Consider the following 15,657-nt stretch of genomic DNA (forward strand, 5'->3'; position numbering starts at 1 on the left):
TTGATAAAAATTATGTGTTTGGAAATCATGGAAAGTATGTTGCATGTGATAGTTATATTGTTGAGTTTATTCATGAAGCTACTGAAAATTATTATGAGCGAGGAAAATATGGTAGTAGAAATTTGCATGGTACTAAAACACCTCTCTATATGCTTAAAATTTTGAAGCTACACTTGTTTTATCTTCTTATGCTTGTCACTTTGTTCTTCATGAATTTATTTGTGTACAAGATTCCTATGCATAGGAAGCATGTTAGGCTTAAACTTGTTTTGGATTTGCCTCTTGATGCTCTCTTTTGCTTCGAATACTATTTCTTGCGAGTGCATCATCGAAACTGCTGAGCCCATCTTAATGGCTATAAAGAAAGCAACTTCTTGGGAGATAACCCATGTTTTATTTTGCTACAGTACTTTGTTTTATATTTGTGTCTTGGAAGTTGTTTACTACTGTAGCAACCTCTCCTTCAGCCCCGTCTCCAGAATTTGGGGGCCCCGGTGCGCCTTACAAACTGGGGCTATTTTTTTGCGTTCGAACTTAGTTACTAGTAAAGCGAAATTATATGTTCAATTAATCATATAGCTTCAGAACACGCTATTCTGTTCAATGCTTAGAAATATATCAGGTATTCATTCTAAAAGAGTAAATATAGCACTAAAATAATAAATGAACCTCATGTTGTGCCAAAAAGCATCATCCGTCTGGTATTTATTGAAACAAAATCTTTAATCATATCTTTATAATTAATCTTCTCCAAGATATCATTCTTAAGTGCTATTGTTGCCAATCCCAATACCTTGGATCAAATATATCATGATGAAAAGAGCTATTGATGTCATCGCGAACAGTAGCATCATTGTCTTGAACATCATACCATCAGTATTAGCATCATTACCTTCAACGCCAACATTAGCATCATTACCTTCATCATCAGTATTACCATCATCGTGTCCATCGCCAATATTAACATCATCACATTCGTCGCCAGTATTATTACCATCATCTTCATCAAATTCTGCAGTGTGAGCCTCAACCTCTACTGTATCATCACCATGACCATCGTCAACATAAGCATTCGAGATTGGTTTTCGGAATTTATTTGAGGCTCTTTCACGATAAATCTGTCTAGAGCACCCTTTTGAGACTTTGCTGCTTCTAATCTTTGTTTTTTCTTCTTCTTTTCTGCACCCGATTGAGACCTAGTTCTTCTCATGATTTCTTCTCAAATTAGTAAATTAATAAAATAATTCGAAGAAATTCAATATGACTAATCGACAAGTTTGCTGCTTCTAACCTTGACGCTGAACAGAAAGTACAAAACTTGATCAATGATCAGGTTGATCAATGATCATCGATCGGTAGATTCTCAGGCGAACAGCAAGGAGGCAAGGCACCATTCTATGGTGCGGTGTACCTTGGCCCGAGCCCTCCGTGATGGCATGCGGAGCGTCTGGTTGCTGCCGTCCGAGGAGGCCTTCCGATATACGGGACGCAATTGGTTTCTCCTTCTTCTTGACGGAGCTACAACAGCCATGCGTGTCAAGCTCTTGTTCCTGTTGTGGCGCACCTGGCATCACAGAAACAATGCGGTACATGGCGACGGCAAGGCTTCCATTGCAGCGTCTGTGCCATTCCTTCAGAGCTATGTGGATTCCCTCCAGCCAGGGACCTCAGCACCGGACCCTAAAGGCAAGTCAGCTATAGTGGTGAATAGGCCTGCACCTGTCATGGCAACTGAAGTGCCTTCGAAATGGCTAGCCCCTGGGCCTGGGTGGATCAAGGTTAATGTGGATGCCGGTTGGAACTCGCCTAATGTTCCTGGCGGAGCTGGGTTGGTGGTAAGAAACGATACAGGGCGAGTTCTGTTCTCTGCCTGGAAGACGTTGCCGTTGTGTGCTAGCGCGGAGGAGGCTGAAATTCTAGCTCTATTGGAAGGCATTAGATACTTAGCTGCAAATCCGCAATTCTCTGGAATTCTTGAAACGGACTGCGCCAGGATTGTTGCTGTTCTTTCCTCCTTGGACAGGGACCGTTCGTCGAACTGGAGCCTTTTCATGGAGGCACGAGCTATGCTTGCTTTGCTACCAGAAGTGAAGGTTTGCAAAGTGTCTAGGGTGAGCAATATAGTGGCGCACGATTTAGCGCAATTAGGCAAGAGTGAGTGTGGTGTGTTGCATGATAACGTCCCTCCCTGCGTGCTGGGTTCGTTCATGCGTGATTGTAAAACTTTGGTTGCCTAATGAATAAAGCTCACCCAGTTCAAAAAAAAAAAAAAGCAAGGAGGCAAGGACCTTGACGTGCGTGAACTTGATGTCTTGATCGGTAATTTTCTGAAGCTGCTCCCAGCCCCAAGCCCGCTAATCAATCTGCCGGCAAGGACCCAGGAACAGGAAGACAATAGCGACAAGAAAAAGGAATATGGATCCACGCCGGCGGATGCGACGCGACTCATGCGAGTAGGGCAGTAGACGAGACGACGCTAGCAAATGCTGTGCGGAAACTGCCGATGCGAAACGTGAGCGTCTATCGATGGATTCATCTCCAGATCGTGTAGGAGCGCAAGAGGCTTAATGGGCTTACTGGGTAGCACGGTTTTGGGGGCCTCGGAAATTCGGGGGCCCTGTTCGGTCGAGCCGATCGAACATGCCCATCGACGGGGCTGCTCTCCTTATCTTAGTTTTGTGTTTTGTTGTGCCAAGTGAAGCCTCTAATCGAAGGTTGATACTAGATTTGGATTTCTGCGCAGAAACAGATTTCTATCTGTCACGAATCTGGGTTGTTTTCTCTGTAGGTAACTCAGAAAAATATGCCAATTTACGTGCGTGTTCCTCAGATATGTACGCAACTTTCATTAGTTTTGAGTTTTCTGATTTGAGCAACGGAAGTATTTTATTAAAATTCGTCTTTACTGGCTGTTCTGTTTTGGCAGATTCTGTCTCTGTTTTTTGCATTGTCTCTTGTGAACTTTAAGCGAGGTTTTCTAGACGTGGAGAGCTGTAGCTAATGTTTTATTGAGTTCTTGCAATGTGCCACTACAGGACCAAGGTGGATTCAAATTTTTTGAGTACTAATCCCTCTAATGAAGTTTATGAGAAGTTTGGTGTGAAGGAAGTTTTCAAGGGTCAAGAGAGGAGGATGATATATGATCAAGAAGAGTGAAAAGTCTAAGCTTGGGGATGCCCCCGTGGTTCATCCCTGCATATTTCAAGAAGACTCAAGCGTCTAAGCTTGGGGATGCCCAAGGCATCCCCTTCTTCATCAACTTATCAGGTTCCTCCCCTGAAACTATATTTTTATTCGGTCACATCATATGTGTTTTACTTGGAGCGTCCGTGTGCTTTTATTTTTGTTTATGTTTGAATAAATTCGGATCCTAGCAATCCTTGTGTGGGAGAGATACACGCTCCGCTTTTTCATATGAACACTTGTTCTTCATTTTACTTTTAATGTTCAATGATAAAAGTTGGAAGCTACAATACTTATTTGGTTGGAAAAGGAAAATGCCTCATATGTCTTGGATAATTTGACACTTGGCAATTGTTTTGAGCTCTCAAGTAGATCATGATTAAGTTTTTTTCATGTAGTTTAAGCCTATTAGTGGAGAACTACTGTAGAGCTTGTTGAAATTGGTTTGCATAATTGGTCTCTCTTAAGGTCTAGATATTTTCTGGTAAAAGTGTTTGAGCAACAAGGAAGACAGTGTAGAGTATTATAATGCTTGCAATATGTTCTTATGTAAGTTTTGCTGTACCGGTTCATACTTGTGTTTGCTTCAAATAGCCTTGCTAGCCTAAGCCTTGTATCGAGAGGGATTACTTCTCATGCATCCAAAATACTTGAGCCAACCACTATGCCATTTGTGTCCACCATACCTACCTACTATGTGGTATTTCCTGCCATTCCAAAGTAAATTGCTTGAGTGCTACCTTTAAACAATTCAAAATTCATTACCTCTGATTTTTGTCAATGTTTTATAGCTCATGAGGAGGTATGTGGTGTTTATCTTTCAATCTTGTTGGGCAACTTTCACCAATGGACTAGTGGCTTCATCCGCTTATCCAATAATTTTGCAAAAAGAGCTGGCAATGGGATTCCCAGTCCCAAATTAATTAACAAAAATAGACACTCCTCCATGGTATGTGATTGTTGGACGGCACCCGAGGATTCGGTTAGCCATGGCTTGTGTAAGCAAAGGTTGGGAGGAGTGTCATCATCATAATGAAACTAAAATAAAAAGGCACTCCTTCATGGTATGAGATTGTTGGCGGGCACCCGAGGATTCGGTTAGCCATGGTTTGTGAAAGAAAGGTTGGAAGGAGTGCCAACCAAAAATAAAAATAATTCATGGGAGCCGCTCTTGAAGGTTTGTCTAGCAAGGGGGTTAGAGTGCCCACTACCATTCGTTGACAACAACAAACACCTCTCAAAACTTTACTTTTATGCTCTCTTTATGTTTTCAAAACCAAAGCTCTAGCACAAATATAGCAATCGATGCTTTCCTCTTTGAAGGGCCATTCTTTTACTTTATGTTGAGTCAGTTTACCTACTTCCTTCCACCTTAGAAGCAAACACTTGTGTCAACTGTGCATTGATTCTTACATACTTGCATATTTGCATTCATCATATTACTTTGTGTTGACAATTATCCATGAGATATGCATGTTACAAGTTGAAAGCAACCGCTGAAACTTATATCTTCCTTTGTGTTGCTTCGATGCCTTTACTTTGAATCTATTGCTTTATGAGTTAACTCTTGTGCAAGACTTTTGATACTTGTCTTGAAAGTACTCTTCATGAAAAGTTTTGCTATATGTTATCTATTTGTTAGCAACTATAGATCATTGCCTTGAGTCACTTCATTCATTTCATATGCTTTGTAATAGTATGATCAAGGGTATGTAAGTAGCATGTCACTACAGAAATTATTCTTTTTATCGTTTACCTGCTCGGGACGAGCAGGAACTAAGCTTGAGGATGCTGATACGTCCCCGACGTATCCATAATTTCTGTCGTTCCATGCTTGTTTTATGACAATACTTACATGTTTTGCTTGCACTTTATGATGTTTTTATGCGTTTTCCGGAACTAACCTATTAACAAGATGCCACAGTGCCGGTTCTCGTTTTCTGCTGTTTTTGGTTCCGGAAAGGCTGTTCGGGCAATATTCTCGGAATTCGACGAAACGAAGACCAAACCTCCTATTTTTCCCGGAAGCGTCCGGAACACCGAAGAAGAGTCGGAGAGGGGCCGGAGGGCCACCACACCATAGGGCGGCGCGGCCTGGCCCGGGCCCGCGCCGGCCTGTGGTGTGGCGCCCCGAATGCCCCCCTGCGCCGCCTCTTCGCCTATAAAATCCCTTTCGACCTAAAAACACCGTAACTCTTGACGAAACTCCGAGAAAGACTCCGGGGCGCCGCCACCATCGCGAAACTCCAATTCGGGGACGAAGTCTCGTCCCGGCACCCTGCCGGGACGGGGAAGTGCCCCGGAAGCCATCTCCATCAACGCCATCGCCTCCATCATGCTCCGTGAGTAGTTCCCCCATGGACTACGGGTTCTAGCTGTAGCTAGTTGGTATTCTCTCCCCCATGTACTTCAATACAATGATCTCATGAGCTGCCTTACATGATTGAGATTCATCTGATGTAATCGGTGTTGTGTTTGTCGGGATCCGATGGATTGTTACGTTATGATTGTCTATCTACAAAGTTTATGAAGTTATTGTTGCTGCAATCTTGTTATGCTTAATGCTTGTCACTAGGGCCCGAGTGCCATGATCTTAGATTTAAGCTCTATACTTATTGCTTAGATTGTATCTACAAGTTGTATGCACATGTCACCGTCCGGAACCAAAGGCCCCGAAGTGACGAAATCGGGACAACCGGAGGGGATGGCGGTGATGTGAGGGACACATGTTTTCACGGAGTGTTAATGCTTTGCTCCGGTACTCTATTAAAAGGAGTACCTTAATATCCAGATAGTTTCCCTTGAGGCCCGGCTGCCACCGGCTGGTAGGACAAAAGATGTTGTGCAAGTTTCTCATTGCGAGCACGTACGACTATTATTGGAAAACATGCCTACATGATTAATGATCTTGATATTCTGTCTTAATGCTATTTCAATCCTATCAATTGCCCGACTGTAATTTGTTCACCCAACATTTGTTATTGGAGAGTTGCCACTAGTGTAGATAGCTGGGAACCCCGGTCCATCTTTCATCATCATATACTCGTTCTACATGTCAACTGTTTTCTGGTGCCCTTGCTCTCATATTACTATTACTGCTGCTGTGTTACTCGTTACTATCGCTCTCATATCATCGCTACTTTCACATCACCCCTGTTGCTAGTGCTTTTCCAGGTGCAGCTGAATTGACAACTCAGTTGTTAAGGCTTATAAGTATTCTTTACCTCCCCTTGTGTCGAATCAATAAATTTGGGTTTTACTTCCCTCGAAGACTGTTGCGATCCCCTATACTTGTGGGTCATCACTGTCGAGAGCACTATTGCCCTGGTCGCTGACAGTCAACAAACTATTGACTGGTTGAAAGTAGGCGACTCCAAGCAGATAGAACCATCAAGATGGAGGTCATTGATCAAGGCAGCCAAGCCCAACACGAAGAAAATCCTGGCCTATCTCGGGATCAAGCCATCTTCGACTCCTAGCTCATCAAGGCCGGAGGTCTAGTTGAATGCCTTCGCTTTTTCTTTCCTTTGTTTTCTCTATTCCTTTTGCCGTTGTCGCCATTTTAGCCTTGGCGACAATTATCCTGTTAGTCCCTCTGGAGAACTTCTTTTGTAATGTCCGTGTAAATTTCCTAAAAATTAATGAAATTCCTCTTCGTGCTTATCATTGATCCTGGGACTTTCTTTTCTAGTTAATATTTGATAATTACTCGACCAACCCTTGTTCTGCCGCTGCTTCACCTGCATCTTCCTTCTCGAAGAAAGTACTAGTCGATGATAATCCCTTCGAAGGTTCTTCAAGCAAACATTTGTCGGAAGATTTGCAAGAACTTCGACAACAACTTCAATCCATGAAGAAACAAACTCTGGCAATGATGGAACAATCTCGGAGAGCATCCGAGCAAGAAAAACTTGCTCTCCAACAAGCCAAAGAAGCTACGGCTGCCAAGGATGCTGCTGTATTGGAAGCAAAGGGAGCCACGACCCGAGAAAATAGTATGCTCGAGCTGATGCTGGAAGCTAGCACAGATATGTTAGGTACGTTTTTGCGATCTCATAATGCCTTCTCTTTATTTTGCTGTGCCTTCCTTCAAATTTCTTGCCTTGTCGCTTAATAGGCTCGGTTCTTGATGCTGCTGCCGAAGATCAAAGAGTGAACGAGAGAACGAATCTTCTTGTCAATCTTTCTCTTAACCATGGCTGTTTGTTTTGGGCCACTCCTGAACGAACCCAACAAATTGTTAGGTTCCAAGATCGTGCTTGCCAAGTGCGCGAATTTCTCAGTTTTTGCACGACAACATTAACCCTTGTTTATAGGACTTTATTTCCTCGAAATGAGGTTCCCAAAACTCTTCCTGAATTATTGGAGGTATTCAGAGATGCTCCCCGTATTCATAATTTTGTGCGAGCTCAACTCACTGCTGGAGCAAGGTTCGCCATGATTATGATCAATATTTTTCATCCAAAGTTAGACCTGACGAAGATTGTTGCTGATTGCCTGGCTAAGAAAACGCGGCGGAAAAATGATATTGACACAATCGATGATATGGTAGCTCCCGTGGCCGAGTCGATGATAGATGAGCTTCTTCGGATGGACTCAGAGTTCTTTATCAAGGGTTCTTATGCTGAACATAAAACAACCAGAGGCTTGTCCGTAGATAGTATCTTGGGATTTAACTGATTTGTACTATATTGGAAACCTTGTATCTCAAACTTTTTTGATTTCTTTTTTATTTCCGAAGAAATTTGTTGTATATTGCAAAAGTCCTCTATATTGTTGGAGCCCCCGAGCCTTCTGGGTAAAGGTTGTACTATTTTTTCCACCTTGAAGATTTTTCTTTATGTTGTAATAGGACATCCTTATTTTTTCATTGATGGATTGCCAATCTTCGAGTATCTTTGATATCGAAGTTCTATATTTTTATTGCGAGGTTCTTGGACCAAAGCACTTAAGATTTTTGACGTGTACACTATATTTATGATTGTTGGCTTCCGATTTTTATATTTGGCGAGGTATTAGTGTACCAAGGCGAAATATTTCAGTGAATCTATATTGTATGTATTTTGAGACTTAGGCGTTGAGCCCCCGAGCGTGTCGAAAAATAAGAAGTATATCTCCACTATCTTTATTATATTGCAGCACCGCGAGCCCGCCTCATTAAAAACCTTTCCGGCCCCACTCGGTGCCCCGAAAAGGAAAAGAGTGCGTCTGAAAACTCGCGGGCGTTTCAGTACATTGTATTTTTACAGAGAAGGACTATATTTCGGCTCTAGGCGTAGAACCGCCGGAGCTGCGCCACGTTCCAGGGGTTTTTCTCAGGAACCCCTGTCTTCTTGTCCTTGATCCTGTATGCTCCTCCGTCGATGACTTCCGTGACGATGTAAGGTCCTAACCATGGTGACTCGAGCTTCTCTGTACTTTGCTGGTTAAGTCGTAGGACCAAATCACCGACCTGAAAAGATCTTGGCCGCAATCGTCGACTGTGGTAGTTCTTCAAGTCTTGTTGGTACTTGGTAACCCGTGACAGTACTTCATCTCGAGCTTCATCAAGTGCGTCCATATCATCCTCCCGAACTTTTCGTGATGTTTCTTCGTCGTACCCTGTTACTCTTGGAGAATCGTGCTCTATTTCAATTGGTAGTACGGCTTCAGCTCCGTGGACGAGAAAGAACGGGGTTTCTTATGTCTCCGTATTTGGTGTTGTTCGGATGCTCCACAAAACACTTGGCAGTTCTTCTGGCCAGGTGTGTCGAGCCTTTTCGAGCGGTCCTAGCAGACGTTTTTTAATGCCATTGCAGATGATGCCATTGGCTTTCTCGACTTGACCATTAGTTTGGGGATGTGCAACTGACGCGAAGTGCAATTTGATGCCCACTTCCGCACAGTATGCCTTGAACTCCTTCGACGTGAAGTTGCTGCCATTGTCTGTGACGATGCTGTGAGGTACTCCAAATCGAAAAACGATGCCCTTCACGAACTTGATTGCTGATTGTGCGTCTGGTGAATTTATTGGCTTCGCTTCTACCCACTTGGTGAATTTGTCGACAGCAACTAACAGGTACTCGTATCCTCCTGGCGAAGCTTTGTGCAACTTGCCTACCATGTCGAGTCCCCACTGAGCAAAGGGCCATGACAATGGTATTGGCATAAGTTCTGCCGCCGGAGAGTGCGGTTTTGCGGCGAATCTCTGGCACGCGTCGCAAGTTCGTACTATCTCTTTTGCGTCCTCAATTGCTGTCAACCAGTAAAATCCTGCTCGAAAGACTTTGGCTGCAATAGCTCGACTGCTTGCGTGGTGACCACATATTCCTTCGTGCACATCTTTTAGGATTATTCTTCCTTCTTCTGATGTGACACACCTTTGCAAGACGCCTGAAATACTTCGCTTATATAACTCCCCTTTGATCACTGTGAAAGCTTTGGATCGTCGAATAACTCGCCTTGCTTCAATTGGATCGTCGGGTATTTCCTTCCTGAGGATATATGATACGTACGCTTGCATCCAAGGAACTTCTATCATCATCATAAGTTCTTGGTCCTCTTCGTCCTCTATGGTTTCTTTGGGAGACACCGAAGTTTTTCCTTCTTTTGCTTTTTTCTGCACCTTCTTCGGCTTCGTTGATCTCTCCGCTATTTCTTCCCAAAACACGCCTGGCGGGATTGGGAGGCACTGTGACCCGATGTTTGCGAGGACGTCGGCTTCATCATTGCTCAGTCTACTGATATGATTTACCTCGCATCCATCAAACAGCTTCTCCAGCTCATTGTATACCTCCTTGTATGCTATCATGCTATCATTGACTCGCATCACATTGGTTCATAACTTGCTGAGCCACCAATTGTGAGTCGCCAAAGATTTTTAGTCGAGTTGCACCGCAAGCTTTCGCCATCTTCATCCCGTGTATAAGGGCTTCATATTCTGCTTCATTGTTGGATGCGTTTGGGAACGTCATCCGTAGGGCATACTTCAACTTGTCGCCTTCAGGTGATATGAGTATCACTCCTGCGCCGGCTCCTTCTACTCTCTTGGACCCGTCGAAGTTCATTGTCCAAGTTCTCGACAAATCTGGGGGTCCCGTGTTTTGCAGCTCCATCCACTCTGCGATGAAATCTGGCAAAACTTGCGACTTGATTGCCTTTCTTTTTTCATACGTGATGTCCCGAGGGGAAAGTTCTATTCCCCAAAGGGAGACACGCCCTGTAGCTTCTGGATTGTTTAATATATTTGAAAGCGGTGCTTCATTGACTACTATTATCGGGTGTGCCGAAAAATAGTGGCGCAACTTTCTTGCTGTTGTAATTACTCCATATGCTAGTTTCTGGTACTGCGGGTACCGCTGTTTGGACGGCGATAAGACTTCGCTGATGAAATATACTGGTCTCTGCACTCCATGGAGTTTTCCTTCTTCTTCTCTTTCGACAACTAGCACCGTGCTAACCACTTGGGGTGTGGCTGCGATATTAACAGGAGAGGTTCCTTTTCCTTCGGCGCCACCAAGACTGGTGGTGTCGAGATTTTGCGTTTCAGATCCTCGAAAGCTCTATCTGCTTCTTCGTTCCACTGGAATTTCTCCCCTTGCTTTATCAAAGCGTAGAACGGTAGTGCTTTTTCTCCTAGCCTGGCGATGAATCTACTTAAGGCTGCGACTCGCCCAGTTAATTGCTGTATTTCTTTTAACTTGGTTGGCTTCCTCATCGTTACGATGGCTTGTATTTTGTCGGGGTTTGCTTCGATCCCTCTTGCTGAAACTAAGTGACAAGGGATTAACTTTTCAATGCCTACGGGTTATAGGCTAAGGGTTTAGTTAGAAGTAGAGGGCAAGTAGATCTCGAAGGTTTCAGCCGAAAAGTACTCGACGATTATGAAAACTAGGGTTTGTGAACAATGATTCGATGATTTCCTCGTACCTCGACTCCCCCTTTATATAAGAGGCAGAGCCGAGTGTTTCGTTTCGTACAAGTTACAGAGTCCGGAACGGTTTCTAACTCATCCCGCCAGATTACAAACAACGCTTCCTATTACAACTCTACTTTCCTTAATACATCTTGGGCTCCCGAATCTTCTTATTCTTCGGGTAATGGGCCTTCATTAAACCCCGGGTACTATCTTTGGCAAGCCCATTTGGGATGCCTATGTCAGTAGCCCCCGAGATTTTGCTTGAATCGTAGAGTCTGGGAAAATCTCCACTGTTTATTTTTATTTGACAATCTAAACTTTTCTATATTTCTTCATATAAATTTCTATATTGTACAGGGATACTGGTAGTTGGGGCTAGTTCATCTGACGGATCAGGTACTAGTTAACTGCTCTAGTGGCAATCCGCAAAAACCTACTTCAAGATCACGTCCCTGGACATGATCTCCGGATATCGGTGTAAACTCCGACAGGTGCCGCTTAAGGTCTTACCATTCTGTCGAGTCCCAGTCAAATTTATCGAGTACCTAACGCGTCCGTTAGGATTTTTCTTCGTATCTGTTGATATGGATAAAAGTAGCAGAGCGCAGTCTTAGGCGATGCCACGCCCAGCAGAACGGATCTGGGGTCTTACCTTCGCAAATTTGCGGCATTCAGAAATTGATCGCAACTTTGGCGTTCTGAGAATATATTGTCGAGTGTTTTTCCGGCTGTTGGAATGGCACATTTTATCGAGTCAAATATGACTTATATTAATCTCCCGATGGGAGTATATGTAGAGTTAATTATAACTCGAAATATACTCTCTTGCTTTTCTATCTTTCTTCCTTTTCCTTTTTTAATTTCATCGGGCACGCGAACAGCGTTCCCGATGGGAGTAGCCCCCGAGGCTACAGCCAAGAACTTGTGCTTGGTTGTAGGCTCAACATTTTAATCCACCTTATCGCTATATTGTCAGTATTTCCCGATATTCTCTTCTCTTTCTTTTTTTTTATATCTCTCGGGTGCGCGAACAGCGCTCCCGATGGGAGTAGCCCCCGAGGCTACAGCCAAGAACTTGTGTTTGGTTGTAGGCTCCCGCTATTTCTATATTGCCATAGTCGAAATTTTACTTTTACCGAAGTAGCCCCCGAGCATTTGGGCAAAAACTTTGTATTTGACCAAAGGCTTCCGAAGTATTCAGATGACTTCTCCTGTCGCCATTCTCCTTTTATTTTTCTTGTCGACATACTTTCCTTTGTCAAATTCACTTCATCTCTATTAATAGTCGGGATTTTCCTGCCTTGTGGGTCCATTGTTCCCACCACGTGGACACGTCGTGCAAGTGGGGGACACACGTCCTCCGCTTTTCCTGGCGCACGTTCGGTAACGCCTGTTCCATTCCATCTCAGTAAAAATACCTTTTTACCCTTTTATCTGCAAGATCCCTTTTTCACCACACGATTTCTTCATCCAACGGTCCATTACTTCGCCCGATTCCTATATAAACCTTTCTTCAACCTCGGTTCACTCCTTCGCTTGCGCCGCACATCTGTTCCTCCTTGCAAAGACTCCCCTGCGCCCAACTCCTTCTGATCTTCCGCACGCACGAACATTGCTTTTCCAGTGCCGTTGATGCCACCGCGCACGCGACTCACTCGCCACAGCACTCCAGAATCCAAGATGGCTGCTGAGGATCTTGAGTGGGAGAGATCTAAAATCTCCAACCAAGATGTCAATATGCTGAAGAGGCTTGGCCTGATGAAGAAGGAAGACGCCATCCGCTTTCCCAGCGAAGAAAGCTACCCAAACCCTCCAATGGAGTATCGGGTTAGTTTCGTTGATCACCTCATCCGCGGCCTTTCCGCCCCAATTCACGATTTCCTCCGCGGCCTTCTTTTTGTTTATGGGATTCAACTGCACCAGTTGACTCCTAATTCCATCCTCCATATTTCTATTTTTATCACGCTTTGCGAATGCTTCCTTGGAATCCCTCCTAATTGGGCTCTTTGGAAACGCATTTTCTGCCTCCGCCGTAATGGCGCTCACAACGCCTCCTACAACATAGGGGGCGTTGTTATCTGTGTCCGAACCGACGTTGATTACTTCGACGTCAAATTTCCTGACTCTGTCCAAGGATGGCGCAAAAGGTGGCTCTATATACACGAAGAAAGTGCCAATTCCGTGGAAGACAACATAGTCCCTTTCGACGGAAACGCCAAAATTCAATGCCGCCGCTCCTGGGATGCTGAAGCTTCCGAAGAAGAGAAAAAGGCGACAGAAGCTCTTATGTCTCGCATTCGTCAGCTTCAAAATACTCGGGGCAAAGAGCTTTCTGGTGTTCAAATCACTGCTTATTTTCTTAGGATTAGAGTGCAGCCTCTTCAGGCTCGCAAAAATCCCCCTTGGACGTATTCTGGTAAAAATGACGCCAATAGGCTCTCCAATGATCTTTCTTTGAAGGACTTGGAGAAGCTAATTCGAAGAATTTCCTCGCTGAACAAGAAGGATCCTATTCCCTCCTCTTGTCGCGTGGAACCATACAGCTCCGCCAATCCTCTCCCCGAGGTATTTTGTCTTCTCGAATTTTTATTTTGTTCCAAACTTTCCCTGCATCTCATTGTATTGATATCTCTCTAATTTTCCTTTTGCCGCTATTTTCCTGCAGAACCATCCTACTATGGCTTCCCTTCCTCCTCTTCCTGAGGATGGAGAAGTCGAAGAAAGGGGCATTGTTCTTCTTTGACAGCCCATGATCAAAGATCTTATCCGCATCGGATCCCAATTCATTGGGTATCGTGAGTATGCCAGCAGAACTGAAGGTAACAACCTTTATACTTGCCGTTCCTCCTGACTTTTTGCTCCTGTTGTTTGTCGCGATTTTTGATCTGTCCTCCCCCTTTTTTTTATCTCGACAGAGAAACTTGTAGAGGCTAATAATCGTGCCGACGCACTTGCTCAAAAACTGGAGCAAAGTGAGGCGGCTCGCAAGAAAGCCGAACTTGTTGCTAGCGAAGCTAAAGCCGAGGCTGATGAAGCCAAAGCAAAAGCTGCTAGTGTCGAGGAACTGCAGAAAAGGCTTAAAGATGCTGAATCTGCTTTAAACGAGCAGAAAGCTGCACAGGCTGCTCGTGAGCAGGGGATCCTCAAGCGTCTGAAGTCGCAAAGTCGACGTACTTTGAGTAATATTATCAATCCCTTCTATTTTATTGGACTTCCTGTTTCTTGGTTTTGATTAATGTTTTGCTTCCTGTGGCAGCCCAAACAAACCAAGATTTTGATCTGGAGAATCCCGACAATGACCCTCTCCTTGACGCACTTTCTTATCTAGAGCTTCATGGGCGCGAAATTCGTGAAGGCGTGGCAAATGCTAGTGCCGGATTGTCGGTGTTGTTCCCCTACTTCTTCCCGAAGAAAGAGGAGCCCCCGACTTTCCTTGCCCTTGCCAAGAACTTCAATTCATCAGAAGACCTTGGACTGAAGATGCGTCAGGAAAATATGAAGATTGCTGTCGAAAACACTGTTGCCCTGGTTGCTGACAGCCAACAGACTCTTGATTGGATGAAAGTTGGCGACACCGATCAGATAGAGCAGTCGAGATGGAGGTCGCTGATTAAGGCAGCCAAGCCCAACACGAAGAAAATCTTGGCATATCTCGGGATCAAGCCAGCTTCGACTCCTAGCTCATCGAGGCCGGAGGTCTAGTTGCATGCCTTCTTGTTTTTTCTTTCTCTCGTTTCTTTTGCTCTTGTCGCCATTTTAGCCTTGGCGACAATTACTCTGTTAGTCCCTCTGGAGAACTTCTTTTGTAATGTCCGTGTAAATTTTCTAGAAAGTAATGAAATTCCTCTTCGTGCTTATCATTGATCCTGGGCCTTTCTTTTCCAGTTAATATTTGATAATTACTCGACCACTCCTTGTTCTGCCGCTGCTTCACCTGCATCTTCCTTCTCGAAGAAAGTACTAGTCGACCATAATCCCCTCGAAGGTTCGTCAAGCAGACATTTGTCGGAAGATTTGCATGAACTTCGACAACAACTTCAATCTATGAAGAAACAAACTCTGGCCATGATGGAACAATCTCGGAAAGCATCTGAGCGAGAAAAACTTGCTCTTCAACAAGCCAAAGAAGCTACGGCTGCCAAGGATGCTGCTGTATTAGAAACAAAGGGAGCCACGACCCGAGAAAATAGTATGCTTGAGCTGATGCTGGAAGCTAGCACAGATATGTTAGGTACATTTTTGCGATCTCATGATGCCTTCTCTTAATTTTGTTGTGCCTTTCTTCAAATTTCTTGCCTTGTCGCTTAATAGGCTCGGTTCTTGATGCTGCTGCCGAAGATCAAAGAGTGAACGAGAGAACAAATCTTCTTGTCAATCTTTCCCTTAACCATGGCTGTTTGTTCTGGGCCACTCCTGAACGAACCCAACAAATTGTTAGGTTCCAAGACCGTGCTTGCCAAGTGCGCGAATTTCTCAGTTTTTGCACGACGACATTAACCCTTGTCTATAGGAATTTATTTCCTCGAAACGAGGTTCCCAAAACTCTTCTTGAATTATTAGAGGTATTCAGAGATGCT

The 15,657-nt window shown here is 44.2% G+C and overlaps 1 protein-coding gene across 1 annotated transcript in view; it reads left to right on the plus strand.

Annotated features, from left to right (window-relative positions):
- Window positions 1-1,529: 1,529 nt before the first annotated feature.
- LOC124680756 (tryptophan--tRNA ligase, cytoplasmic-like) overlaps window positions 1,530-15,657 on the plus strand; it is a 54,668-nt gene continuing 40,540 nt past the window's right edge. The window contains exon 1 of the mRNA XM_047215807.1: window positions 1,530-2,093. Coding sequence (XP_047071763.1) covers window positions 1,530-2,093 — 564 coding nt within the window. The remainder of the gene's footprint in view (window positions 2,094-15,657) is intronic.

This window comes from Lolium rigidum, unplaced genomic scaffold, assembly GCF_022539505.1.
Source record: "Lolium rigidum isolate FL_2022 unplaced genomic scaffold, APGP_CSIRO_Lrig_0.1 contig_27846_1, whole genome shotgun sequence".
Taxonomy (NCBI): Eukaryota; Viridiplantae; Streptophyta; class Magnoliopsida; order Poales; family Poaceae; genus Lolium; species Lolium rigidum.